General features: G+C 45.2%; 1 protein-coding gene across 2 annotated transcripts in view; it reads right to left on the bottom strand.

The window, feature by feature from the left end:
• Positions 1-14,660, bottom strand: part of ACSS1 (acyl-CoA synthetase short chain family member 1) — a 37,492-nt gene that overhangs the window by 11,395 nt on the left and 11,437 nt on the right. The window contains exons 3-8 of one of the 2 annotated variants that reach the window (XM_051614953.1): positions 12,986-13,185; positions 10,122-10,297; positions 6,661-6,813; positions 4,784-4,931; positions 4,357-4,494; positions 3,682-3,774 (exon numbers count right to left, since the gene is read on the bottom strand). In XM_051614953.1, coding sequence (XP_051470913.1) covers positions 3,682-3,774; positions 4,357-4,494; positions 4,784-4,931; positions 6,661-6,813; positions 10,122-10,297; positions 12,986-13,185 — 908 coding nt within the window. The remainder of the gene's footprint in view (positions 1-3,681; positions 3,775-4,356; positions 4,495-4,783; positions 4,932-6,660; positions 6,814-10,121; positions 10,298-12,985; positions 13,186-14,660) is intronic. The other variant, XM_051614954.1, reaches the window with a different exon arrangement.

Below are 14,660 nucleotides of genomic sequence, written 5' to 3'. Positions count from 1 at the left end.
ATATAAAAATGTCTGGCAAGCTAGGATGACACCATGTACTCGGTGTACCTGGTGTACCTACATCTGGCCCTAAAAGCCAGCTCACAGATAAACCCATTCCTCCAGCTACCAACCAACAACAAATCAAGCAACTTTAATTTACACCTTTGCAGGTCCTTCTCACACTAACAAGGCTACCTGGTGATGGAGGCAGTACTCATCAGCCCCATTTCCTGCCCCAGGAAATTTTGCAGCAAAAGTATAAGCATGTCAGGGGATTTACCTCCTGGTGCTGTTTTTACAACTGTCTAAGGGTAGCATGAAAAGCACTTAAGGAGTCTGAAGAACTATTATCAGAGAGTATGAGATTAACCCACCCCTTTACAGGCAGGCTGAGCTTATCTTCTATTAAAAATTGAATATTTTAATTATCCCTTTTCATTCCTGCTGGGTTGAACAGTAAATCAGATTCCAACATTAATCAGATCTTTTCTATTCTAAAAATAATTCAGAAACACAAGAGAAACAAAAACAAAGGAGCATTAGGCTTTTAAAAATACAGCTCTGTAAATAAAGGTATGTTCTGCCACTTGGAGAGTGCATTCCTGTCCTGGCTTTGCTGAGGTTATGAAAACTGAAACCAAGGGTTGGAAAGGTTGAAATTGACCCTGGATTTGCATCCAGCTGCCCTGATGAAGCTATAAGGAAGGGTCTCTTTGAGGAAACCTGAGCTTCAGACCTGCTGAAAATAGTATCACGTGTGGCTCGCACATAAAATTATTTCACATTTCATTGATTTTATTTCTTCCTAAGCCAGGTCACATTCTGGACACTATAAGGTATGTTTCAACATGGGTTTTGCCACATCCTACACATCCTGCAGCCAGCTGCATGTAAGGCAGTAAAGTCACATTCCAGAGCTAGCTGCATGGTGGTAAGGGAGTTTTAAAAATTCTTTGCATGGTAAAGACCTATTTCAAACTGGTTTAAAAGTACCGATTTTAGCCCCTGAAAGATGACAGCTAGCAAGGCTTGTAAGCTCTATGCTGCCCTTATGACGTTTGTCTCTATAGAGGGAGAGCTGGCGGAAGAAAAGCCATGTTTCCATGTAACCTGTGCTTGCTGTCACCGTGCTACAAATCCACCCAGCTTTTAAGCACAACAGCAGAGCCTAAGCAGAGAGGATGATGAAACAGGCTCTCCTCTGCCATGGTAAATCACCTCTGGCAGCAGGGTGAAGAATTTATTCTCTGCAACTGCTGTCTTCACCACCACAGACAGACTGAACTGACTTCTTTTTGGGGATTTAATCTGAGAAGTACCAGCCCAGTCTAAATCACTGTAAGATGATGCCAATAACAAAAGCTTCCAGGGCCTATTACGAGATGTCTTTCAAAACCAGCTTTTATTCACTTTTTTATAAAACCAACAACAAAAGCAAAAATAGCTACTGTCTTTTCTATACTGTGAAGAACTACACCTGAAGCTCAAACACGGCTTTGGTTCTATTACTGTCAATCACAGCCCAGCACTACCTAATATTTCATCAGTAAGTGCCATAGGAAATTTTCATATCTCTCATCTGCACATACCACACTACTTAAATGGTTTCTCCTAATTGCTGTCTCACTCACTTGCTCATCCAAAGACCTCAAGTGGATTCTTAAATTACCATTTGCTGATCTTTATGCCTACCAAACTTCATTATCTGGCAACACACTGCTGCTTTGGACAGCAATGTATCATAAAGGTCACCACGTACAACACCACAATTAACAAGCTATATTGAAATTGTATACGACAGGTGACACTGCAGGACCACAACCAGCAACCATCACACTGCTCCTATGATCTCTTTCCACGCTCCCTTTATATGCAAATGGCATATATAATGTTTCCAAGATTAATCTGGCTTCCTCTTTATTGGAAGCATCCACCACAGAGAAAGATCGATTCTACTTTCTAATAAAAACTCTCTTGTTATGCTTCCAGAACTACTCACCTGCAAAACTCTACTGGGTTCAAGGTAAGACCAAGCACTCTGTACTTAAGAGACTGTCTAGCAAATCTTATTTTACAATTCACCTGACAGTTGTTGCTCCAAAAACCCAGGAGAAACACAGTTTAATGTAAGATCTAGCCCTGTACTTTGAAGGAAGTAGAAGACACTGCATGCACACTGCATGCACCAGTTAACTGAAGATAAATAAACACACTAGGGCAAAGAAAGCTATTTCTCAACTCTGTAACTGCACAGTAATCAGATTATCCAGTGTTTTATTTCAGAGCAGTGAGGAGGAAAGCATATAGCACCTAGCCAGTCAGCTTTCCTTCTGCTCAGCATGTAAGAACCCAGACGGTTTAAGAGATCTGTAATTGAAGTAGAGAGCAATTAACATTGTTGCTCTGAATTCTGAGGTTGTTTTATTTCAAAACTGAAAATAAAAAGAGCCTGCTAGTCTAGTCTGGATTAAATGGAACTCAGTTGTGTGCCAGAAGCTAATTCATCACATTGAGATGGGCCACAGAAACCCTGAAGAGACAGCCTGCTAGCAGGAATAAGGATGAAATCAGGAGCAGCTTGAATGGGAAGAAAATTAATATTCTGCCCAATGGCCGCTAGAAATATAAGAGTAGGGATGGCTTTGTTTCAGCAAAGGCAGAATACCACCAGCTGTACTGCATCCTTCAAGCCCATGGGTCCATGAAAAACTGTGGTTCACGACTTGAGAAGAACACATTGGAAGACACCTTTAGCAACTCCTGAACGTTGATGCCCAGAAAATAGGACCAGGTATTGAGGAAGGAGCTGGGAAGGAGCTGCAGGACTCCTTCAAATGCAAGGCTCCACCAGTCAGCACAGCCCCAGCCAGAGTGCAGTGCTGTGGCTTCTCTCTGCTGCTGGCCAGGGAGGGCAGGAAGCAGGGACCGGTTCTGCTCCAACTGGACAGGGATCTGTGAGAGCCAGTCACAATGTCCAGCAAGTTGTAAATGGAAAATAAGCCTGAAAACATGCACACAGCTGGGACAAGCATGTTGCCAAAACAGAAGTGCACTCCTTTTTGAGGCATTAAAGATTCAGGACTAAAGCAACTACAGCATACTACTTCACTCCTTGGAGAAGCTGCTCCCAGACAGCCCTACTGGGTGACAGCCACCGTCCCCTACCCATGTGATGCATGGCCAGCAAGCTTTCACTCCCTCCCTCCCGATCTGCCAGAGCAGTTGAACCAGGCCCCTTTGACTATCCCCCTCTGACCATTCCCAGGAAGGGAAACAAAGCACACCTAAGTGTGGATTGTGGCTATATGGTGCTATAAATGCCTTTTAATGATAAGAACATGTCAAGGCCAGAACAGTCTGATAAATAATTGAAACTGAGGTTTCCAATTCAAACGGCCTAATTCCAGTTTTCCCAAAACTTCAATCTCTGCCTCCTGTTTCTAGAACCAATTGAGACTTTCTGGCATTCAAATTATCAAAGAACATACAGACAGGAAAAGAAAAAATCCAACATTGTTATGCTCTCACATCGCTAATACGTTCTGAAACTCTCCAATGACCTTCACAAGCTGATCAAAATGCCAGGATAGTTTTTTGGCCAGTCTCATTGGATTGAACTGAAATGTTTTAATTATTTTCTACCCACCAGCAATGTGTCAACGGTCAGGGCCCTCCATACTCCCCGAGGATGCCTTTTACCTGTCTGCCACCACGTGTCCACAAGGGTGCAGCGACCTTCTCCCACCACATGGTAGAACCACTGCCACGCTTCATTGTTGATGGGTTCTCCCACTAGACCACAATAAGAAAGGAAGCAGTCTGAGACTCAGGGAGTTGCAGGCAGGTCATTCTCCCCTTCAGTGCTCAACATGCTGAATGCATGATCTTTAATCAAAATGCTTACAGCATTTTTGCTGGGATGTGCAAAGGACTGCAGTGCCCTCAAGTAACTGAGGACTGACTTTTTCCAGAATGATCAAAAGGCAAACAATAATATCACTGAAAGTAACTAATCAATGTGGGTCATGTGTAAGAATGGCTAGAATCCTAAATAATGCAGGAAAATGCCTCTTGGGTCACCTATGCAAATAAAATTTGAAGTGATACAATTTACCATTTGATAAATCTTTCCAGCAAATAATGTGATCCTGTGAAATTAGCTAGGAAACAGGCAACCACACTAGGGTTCAATGGCCCCAACTTCAGTTTGTTTCTCTTTCTGCTGAGAAAATATCTGAAAAGCCAGACAGGGAGCCTACTTTATCATCTATTTTTAACCACATCCCGTCTGATCAGCAGAGCACCTCTGATGACTTCATTTCACCAGCCAGAACCCCCCCATCTTTTTTCAGATGAAGTTTTCATGGCTCTTACCTGATCCTAAGGTCTTCAAGGAAGACCTGTCATATTTCTTCACCCACTCTTCACCATAATTCAGCAGCAAGCGTATGGCTGTAGGTGCTCCATAAAACTGATTAATCTTCAACCTTTGTACCATTTCCCAGTAACGACCTGCAAAATCACAAACAGGCTTTTTATCTGTCTAGCACTGACATACTGCTGCAAATTCTCTACAGGCAGGTTAACAGCCAAAGCTGTGACTGTGAGTACAAAGAAAAAACAATGGCAACTTTTTTTTTTCTTGTCACCCTGGATGCAGATGCTCCTGAATGTCACAGACACATGTTCCAAAGAAATGGAGCTTACCTCCCTTGAGCAGGAAGGTCACACTGGGCGGGTTTCTTAATCTCCTTTATCACACTGCCATGTCTAGCCAAACCTTTGCCCACCACTTCCTCACCTGGGTCAGGGTACACTGGAGTGCTTTCAAACAGGACAGAGGTGGCTCCATTGCAGAGTGGTCCATACACAACATAGCTATGTCCCGTGATCCAGCCAATGTCAGCCACACAGCCAAAAACATCGCCTTGCTGGTAGTCAAATACATACTGCAAAGATAAATGTAAGGCCAGCTGACTTTCTGTTGGCAGGTGCAAAATGCTTAAAGTTAAGGTGCTGGACTGGACATCCAAATGGGAGAAAGAGAGTGCACAGGGCAAGTGGTGCCAGGCATGTAGGACACGGCAGCACGAAGGCCAGCCCAAGGTGAGGAAGCAAGTCAGAGGGACCCGTACCAGGGCTTTCAGACTCCTGACTGCTTTTGCAAACATACAGAAGGCACAGCGGTACCAGCAGCTGCTCAGATTGGAGTAACAAAGCTACTAGCAAAGCCTTGAGTCCTGGATAGCTAAGGTTGCCTACTCCAGGTGGTCCACATGGAAGACCTGACACTGAACTGCAGGGATGCTGCCAGCCTCAGAGGCTCAGACCCCTCACCAATATCAACATGTTTCCATGAGAAAGCTAGAGAAATTGATAAGTTTCCAGGAAACATTTTCTGAGAAATGTCTTTAGCTGCTCAGCATCTCTATCAGTGTACCACTTTCCAGATGCTACCCTGTCCCTGCTCATCAAATTTAAGATACTGGCAGAACTCATTATCTTGATTGGCTATGGAAAATGCTTCCCACTGTAAATCTAACAACCATATGGTGAAGAGGTCTTGAATCATAAGGCAGAGTTAGCTTTATGTTTTAAATAAAAGAAAGTGGATCAAAACTAAAAGCAAACCCCATTTGGTGTGTGACAAGAGTGTCACACGTAAGTGTGCAAAAACCGCAGAGGCCACACAGGTCAGTGGATCCTTCTACCTAGGAGAGCCAACTCTCACCTTACTTTTGCAAGTGCCTTTCCCTCTCAGGCTCTGAAGTACCTCTGAAGGGACTGCAACTGCATATCTGCACCAGGGTGCAGGACTTACCTTCTGGACTTCAAAAGAAAAAGAGACCTTGGAGATTATGCTGTCATTTAACAGAATCAACGTAACAAAACCCTTCGTGCAGAGAAGTCTGAAACTTGCACATTCAAACCTCCTAAACATTCAACTGTGCCAATCTAAAGAAAGAAAACCTCTGCCTGAAGCATGTGTGATTACCAACAGGCTGATAGCACTAAAGCCAGGTGGAGCTCTTTTCACTGCAGTCCTCTCTGCATTTCCCTGTTAACTTTTCATATGCAGAGCTCAGACCAGAAGCTTTAAGAAGCAGTGTCTTCAGTGCCTTCACTTCTCTTTTTCTTTTTTTTTCCATGAGAAAGAGGGTTAAAACATTTAGCCTAGATCACATACAAAAGCAGCACAACGGGTGCAACTACAGAATATGAAGGTAAATCTTCAGTCAAGAAGTGCTATGCAAAGAGGTTAGTTTAAGCGTCCAGATCCTCTCTGAAATAAAAAAGCCCAGCATCCCACTGCAAAATACTACAGGAATACCCACATTACAAATACCAGTAAAATACTTGCCAGAATCTCCTAAGCTGCATCACTTTAATGTCAACAAATTCTGGCCTGCAACACTAGCACATTTTAAATGCAACAGTAGCAGCACTGCAGTTTCCATCCTTTCTTAACTCTAGGATCTGGTTTGCATAGTATTATATTCCCCAGGAACAATTCCCAAAGATTAATTACACATTCTCAGACATTTTTCAGTTTGTTTACACCCAAAATGCCAACTGGGCAGCAAACATAGAATACAGCACCCCTCACCAGTCCAAGTCCCTCTCATTAGTACTGTTGGAAGTTAAGTGAACCTTTTCCAGAGGATGCAGCTGAGTTACCTTGTGCGTCACAGCAGAGTACAGCAGGTATCCAGCCTGGGTGTGAACAATTCCTTTGGGTTTCCCAGTGCTGCCAGAGGTATACAGCATGAAAAGCATGTCTTCACTGTCCATGCTCTCTGGAGCGCATACAGAAGCTGCCTTGGCCATCTCCTAAGGAAAAAAAGTTGGTAATGATAAAAGACTTGGCTATATGGATCCAACCAATACTCCATCTGTAAGCATGTCAGCAGCCTCCAGAGACAAGAAACATCATCACTGTTGCTCCCTCACAAATGTCCAAGGATGTTTCATAGGTTATATGGGCTCACCTAGTGAAAAGGTTCCTCTGGACACAACACACAGCATTTCCACCAATACCTCTACTAGGCACAGAAGTCAAGAGGAATTGGCCAGATAAAATAACATTTCAGGAAAAAAATGGTATGTAATAGCTTACATTTCAAGCCTTTGCCAGCTGCTGATAGAAAACCAAAGCAGGACTGCAAACATGATCCACACTTGACAGCAGCAGCAAAGCTGAATGGATACTGTTTGGGACTATCCTTGTCTGAGCCAGGACACAACCTTTCTTTCTATTAACTTTACTGTTCAGTTAAGTCCCTTCTAAATAGCTGCAGTTGCTGAAATTGACATGTTTTCCAGTCAGCTTCTGCCTCTAGGCCTGATAACACTTGACATTTATAGTTACAGTGAGAGAATGGTTATGCAGAACCAGGGCCACTGCTTGGTTCTGCTAAACATCTTATGCTTCAGAACCAGAAAGGAGTATGGGGTCACACCTGAGACCTCCTGTGGGGAGGAGCAGACCAGACAGGTGACCAAAATTGACCAAACAGTATTCCATCCCATACACATCATACTCAGTATAAATCTGAGGGCTCACAAGGGTGAAGCATTCTTTGTCCATGGCCAGTATACTCAGAGGACACCGTCCATTCATTTGCCTTTGATCCTGATCCGTGCACTCCTGAATCCATGCATTCCTGCTCCCAGCTCCTGTCTGCCGCTGACACCAGGATTCAAGTGCAGAACTTTTCCAAGGCCTGTCCAGCAGCCTTGGTGGTGATGTAAGAGTTATTGGGAGGGAAAGGGGGGGCCTACCACAGCGATTTTGTGTTTATTTGTATATCTTTCATTATTTTCCCTTTCATCACTACTGTTTCACTAAAGCTGTGCAGTTTCGTTTCCAACCCTTAGTCTCTTCCCCTTATTCTCTCTTTTCCCTCTAGAGGAAGGGAGAGGGGTTAATAGCATCTGTGATTCATTTAATTGCTAGCCCAGCATTAAACCATGACAGGGACTTCCCTTTTTGTTTTAAAACTGCAGTACTACAGCCAAACATTTCCCTTCCCTGGCCCCAGCAGTGGATGACTGTGCTGTTCATTTGATCCTCAAATTCTAATTGCATCTACCCATGAGAAGCCAAGGGCTTTACTCCCCTGCCTCTGTCACTCTCCTCATACTCCACTGTTTCAATCGGTGGGTGAGACCCTCTCCTCAACCCCTATAATCAGAACCAAAGGAGGGAAAGAGGAAACATCCTACTAGGTGAAAGCAAACTTTTTGTCCAACTTGTGTGCCCAGTCCAGCAGAGGAAGGGGAAATAATGTGATTTAAAAGAGACGCTTGTGCTCACTGCACCTTGTAGCAGCAGCAGGCTTGCCTGCTCAAACTGTAGGTTTTTCAGGGCAAGGTTGAGTATTTTTCTTATCCACGTACAAAACTGGAATAATCACTGTGTGATCCAGATGTCGAACATATGGTTGTAACAAAACCACAGCTGGCTTGCTTCTCTCAAGCTCTGCACTGTTCTAGATGAATAATGACTCCTGCAAGGGCTATTAGGTGGCTTTTTGAAGGGATTTCTAGGTACCGCCTTTTTACAAAAGTATACAGTGTAGACACACTTTATTTACAAGTGAAAACTATCAACGACAGGTCCAGTTGTTCAAAAGAGTCTGGCAAACAAAGTTAAATAAAACATGAAGAGTTTATATGGTTAGATGTCATTCTTAGCCTCTGAATTACAGCACTCCTGCTCATCTCAGGTATTTATTGTGACATTTCAGCACTACCAATTCAGGCTGGCTTGCCAGTTTTTGAAATAAAGATGGAGTTCTCGTATGCTCCATTACAACATGAGCTCAAATTTTGCAGTAAGGAACTGCACAATAGCTGGAAAGCACAACCGCTGCAAAAATCAGTAATCACAGAGTTAATAGCATGGTTTAATTCTTGTAGTGTTTCAGACCCTACAGTTGACAAAGGGCCCAGCTCAGCTCTTGGATCACCAAAGGAAAACTGTCAGGATGTGCTTTGTGGAGTAAGGAGTAAGACAGTTTCTGAATAAAACCTGCCATCTCTTGTTTAGCTTACCCTAGTAGTTGCTCCTATCTCATGAGACCAGCACAGGGACTCCCGAGTCATTATCTTGGCTGCAGACTGGTGATTTCCAGGCATTATTACAATGAGTAGCTTCTGTTTATTGCTGCCAGTAAACTGATAAAAGTACTTCTGCATTAGGCTGCAGTCCCACGTGTACCAGCTGGACATGTTAAAACAACAGCTGTTTTATTCCCAAGCCATCAGCATCCTCCCATCATGGGGTAACCACGACACTGCCCAGAAAATACATATTAAGCCTTTCCAGGAATTCAATTATTTCTGCTCTGCCTTTCAACAGTGCCCAGGCTGAAAGTGGCATAAGACAAACCATAACAGTTTCTAAACACAGTAAAACAACAGTAACGGTACCAGTGCACTCTGACTCTCAGGAAACACTCGTTCCTTATACCTCAGCACTGTTTGCAAGACTACTAAAATGGAGCACAGCATACCCACTGCCCATGCTGAGAAGAATCAAACATAGCTTGAGCCCTTTTGACTCACAATCCTAGCAGACTGTAAATACAGACAATCCATTTGAAGATGAAGATTCAGATGCTGCAAGGGGCACCTCCTTCTCATCTGCAGAACTCAAGTCCAAAAAGCACAGATGGAAAGATGATCCAACCAACTCTTAGAACTAAAAGGAGTTGTCCATAGTGCCAGCGGGCATCTGCAAAGCTGAGTGACTACCAGGACATACAGATGGTGTCACTGCAACAGAGCCCACTGGGGTTCTGTGGCAGCACTGGAAGTGCAGCACACGCTGCAAAGCTGCTCCAGAGGCAGCATAAAGGCCAGTCATCACCAGCAGATCTGCTGCAGCTACACCAGCGTGCCAACCTGCACTGCAGCAGCTGCTTCAGAGGCTTTTAGCTCAGCACACTTATGCAAGCAAAGTATGGAGAGTACCTGATCTTCCTTGGCTGCCAATTCCCAGCGTAGCTTACAGCAGATCAAAGACCAAAGGCGAATACCAGGGTGGGCCATATTTCCCTCCCTCAGCACAGTAAACATCACATACTTCAAGAAACCTCAGAGGAAACAGGCAAGGCTTACCAACACCAGCATACCTCCTCAAGGGGAATATCACGGTCACCCATCCAGACTTTGTTATCTGTCCTCTGAGCCACAAAAACATGTTTGATACTTGGACAGTTCTTCACTGCTTCATCCACAGTTCTCTTCAGCTCTATGATTCGGCCTCCCCTGACTGCCTGGTTGTAGGTGATAACTGCTTTGCATCCAGCTAAAAAGAGAAAGAATTAGCAGACATAGCAGCCTGTCTTCCAGGCTAGTATGTGCACCTTGCTTTCATTACTTTTGGGGATCACACAATCATAGAAAGGTTAGGGCTGGAAGGGACCTTAAAGATCATCTAGATACCACCCCCCTGCATGGGCAGGGACACCTCCCACTAGATCAGGTTGCTGAAAGCCCCATCCAACCTGGCCTTAAATACTGCCAGGGATGGGGCTTCCACAACCTCCCTGGGCAACCTGTTCCAGTGCCTTACCACCCTCATGGGATCATGTTTAGGACAACATGTGTGACAAATAGTCAGACTTACTATCAATCAAAAACAGTCAGTGTCACTGACAAAAAAACTTTAAAACCCGGGACCCACAGAGATTAGGGGTAGCTGAAACCACCACAGGTTACATAGTCTACCTCTCCTACCCCAAGGTAGGGTCTGCTTCAGCTAAACCATTTCTGACAGCTATCCATCCAATCTTCTTAAAACACTCCAAAGGTAGCTATTGGACAAGGCTACAGAGATGGTGGATAATGGCAGAGAAGCTGACGTCATCTACCTGGATTTGTGCAAGGCATTTAACACTGCCCTACACAACATCCTGGTCTCCAAACTGACAAGACATGGATTTGACAGATGGACCACTTGGTGGATAAGAGATTGGCTGGATGGCCACAGCCACAGAGTTGTGGTCAATGGCTCAATGTCCAAATGGAGGCAGGTGACAAGTGGTGTCCCTCAGGGGTCAGTATTGGGACCAGTGCTTTCAATATCTTTGTTGGAGATATGAAGAGTGGGACTGAGTGTATCCTCAGCAAGTTTACTGACCATACCAAGCTGTGTGGAGGGAAGGGAGGCCATCCAGAGGGACCTTGACAGGCTGGAGAGATGGGCCGGTGCCAACCTCATGAAGTTCAACAAGTCCAGGTGCAGTGTCCTGCACCTGGGTTGGTGTAACCCCAGGCAAAAATACAGGGTGGGGGGAGAATGGATAGAGAGCAGCCCTGAGAAGGACCTGAGGGTGGTAGTAGATGAGAAACTCAACACTAGCTGCCAGTGTGTGCTGGAGCCCAAAGAGCCAACTGCATCCTGGGCTGCATCAAAAGAAGTGTGGCCAGCAGGGCCAGGGAGGGGATTCTGTCCCTCTACTCTGCTCTCGTGAGACCCCACCTGGAGTACTCTGGAGCCCTCAGCACAAGAAGTACATGGAGCTGTTGGAGAGGGTGCAGAAAAGGACCACAAAAAGGGCTGGAGCACCTCTCCTATGAAGACAGGCTGAGAGAGTTGGGGCTGTTCAGTGTGGAGAAGAGAAAGACTTGGGGACACCTTATAGCAGCCTTCCAGTACTTGAAGGGGGCCTATAGGAAAGCTGGGGAGGGGCTTTTCATCAGAGAAGGTAGTGATAGGACAAGGAGCAATGGTTTTAAACTGAGAGAGGCTGCCCCCCTGCACTGTATAGAGGAATATGACAGAACATCCCCTGAAGGCGCCTGGAGGGGCAAATGTGGACCTGCAGCCCATGGACTTGGATCTGCACCCATGCAGGATCCCACGCCTGGGGAGGTGACTGTTCACAAAGCAGCCTTTGACTCTGTGGGAAGCCCACGCTGGAGCAGCTCCTGACCTTGTGGGATGGACTCATGAAGGAGAGGTTCATGGAGGACTCTCTCCCATGGGAGGGACCCCCTGGGGAAGCAGGGAAGGACTGTAAGGAATCCTTCTTCCTGAGGAGGAGGGAACAGCAGAAAACAACAGGCTGTGAACTGACTCTAAATCCCATCCCCTGTCCCCCTGTGCTGCTGGAGGGAAGGAGGGAGAGAAATTGGGAAAAAAGTGATTTGGCCTGGGAACAAGGGAGGGGTGGGGTAACATATGCAAGCCCTGCTCTTTATGTTGTCTGTGTCCTGTGTGCATCTGATTTATCTGATTAGTGCTAAAGTAAATTGATATTGTTTCCCCAAGCTGAGTGTGTTTTGCCCATGACCATAATCAGGGAGTGAAACCCTCCTTGTCCTTGTCTCGATCCACAAGTTTCTAGTTGGATTTTGCCCCCTCCCATCCCACAAATTGGGTGGGGGGGGGTGAGTGAGTGGCCACGTGGCTGGTTCTTTGTTGTCAGTTAGGCACAAACCATGACACCTCTACAAAAGTGGCCAAAGTGAGGGATAACTGAAAAATATTCTTGCTCTTGATAGATTTACTCTACAAAAACAGGGGGAAAAAAAAATTACTTTAAGGCTGATTCCTTCACACTAACCATACAGAAACAGATGCAACTGCTAGGACGTGAACGACTTGTTCTGCTGGTATTTTTAGCATTACTTTTTACCTAATCACTCTATAAGTGCTTTGGTCTAAGAACATCTCTGGGTGTTGGTACAGGGCTAACAGAATGGGGGCAGACTGCCAGCACTTCCAGTTACACATAAATCACAGCATCACAATGGAGAGAGCAGAATTAGAGCTGTGCAGGAGTATCAAAGAAACACTGTGATTATACTGCAAAAGAACAAATCAGGCCCCATTCCTAGGCTCTGGTTTTCCCCTTCAGCTTGATTGCTGTCTGGCACTTACCCAGCACAGAATTAATGTAAAGCAATTTATAAAGTTTTTTAAGGCCAGAGAATACTGCATCTGCCACTGAGGAAAAGGGGTTTGGTTCTCCAGTCTACATCTACTTACAGTCTATGATCCTCCCAGCTAAGGACTCCGCGCTGAATCCAGCGAAGACCACAGTGTGAACGGCACCAATCCTGGCACAAGCCAGCATGGCTGCCACAGACAAGGGAGACACAGACATGTAGATGGCCACCTTATCCCCTTTCTGTATCCCATATTTCTTCAGGGTGTTGGCAAGACGGCAAGTCAGATCCAGAAGTTCCCTGCAGCACAGAAGCAACATTGTGATAACACCACACAACCTGTTTTACATGGGGGAGCAAAAAAAGGATGAACTTGAACTGAGCAATGCATCTCAGCAGTATAGGGCACAGTAGATTTTGCATCTTAAAGAAGGGTGGCCTGGGGTGAGAGCCAGACTGCCCCTGCACTGGGGAGAGAAAAGAGACAGAGAGCCACGCTGGCTGCAAAGGACAACCAAGAACCACACGGACTGCCCTGCCCTGCCCGGCTCTGGTGTGGGTAGCACAGGCCACAAGCCATTGGCTGTCCTGCTGCCTCCAGAAGTCAGTGTCTGTTTTAGCCATCCTTGATGCCTTTTTTACCTAAAAGGCTCAATCAGAAGCTGCTGGGAACATGTGGAATAAACACAAGATGAAATGGAAGCCAATGACCAAAAACTCCTATCACTGTTTAACTTTGGGAATGGCTTGAAGTACTTCACAACTAGTAGCTTCTCTTTAAACTGCAAGGGTAAGCAATGCATTTGCATGCATAAGGAAGAAAACGAGAAGTCCAGAGACACTTTTGTGAATGGCTGATTTTACAAGACTCTCATCAATGCCGGATCACCCACAGCCTGAACTCCTCCAGTGTCACTTCACTCTGCTGCGCTGCAGAGCGCAATGGCCTCACAGAACAGAGACTGTGCTCTGAGTAAAACTGCAGCCACTCTTGCACAGAGAAACTTAGGAACACTCAGAACAGGAATAAAGGCTTGTTTCACAGTGCTCACTGCTGCAACATGCAGCTGACTTAATAGCAAAAATGTTCCTTCCAGGAACAAAAAAACAGTTCAGGGGCAAAGACTTGCATATATACTTATTATGATGCCTGCACGGGGGGTAACACAATTGCAGGCATGCCTGGGACCACAATGCTGTAATGAACTGAAGAGCTCTATATGCCTGCAGTGGAAGGGCTTTCAGAAGAAGACAGGTAACTGTCCCAGGTGAGGCCTGGTCTCAGGCCAAGGAAGGAGGTGACCCTCATGGGACACAGCAGAACACCCCTTACTAGTGCCAAACATCAGCTCAGAGAAAACTCAGAGTCCGTCAGGAATGAAAACTGTCCTCTGTGAATGTTTGGGGGCTGTAACCTGTGCCACCAGGGATTCCAAAACCTGTTAACATACAAATGAAATGTGGGGGTCTCCATACTATAATAAGCTGTAAAGCGTGAATCTGCCAGTGTATCCTTATCTCACAGAACTTGCCATAGCTGTGAGAAAACAGACAAATTAACAAAACCAGTTTTCAACTGGTGACTAAGCTGCAAATAAAATAAAATGTCATTTCTGGTCATTCAAAAATTGTTTCATTTCTTTTTTAAACCAATGCAAATGGGAAATAGGCAAAGCCCCAGTGCTCCACTTTGGAAACGCCACAGCAAAACCCCAGCACTTTGTGTTATTTATTTTAAGACTCTTCCTGCAGCATCAAGCTGAAGCACAGGGACT

Source organism: Apus apus, chromosome 3 (assembly GCF_020740795.1).
Source record: "Apus apus isolate bApuApu2 chromosome 3, bApuApu2.pri.cur, whole genome shotgun sequence".
In the NCBI taxonomy this organism is placed as follows: domain Eukaryota; kingdom Metazoa; phylum Chordata; class Aves; order Apodiformes; family Apodidae; genus Apus; species Apus apus.
The sequence above is the reverse complement of the archived record's forward strand: the minus strand, read 5'-3'. Positions and strand labels throughout refer to the sequence as shown.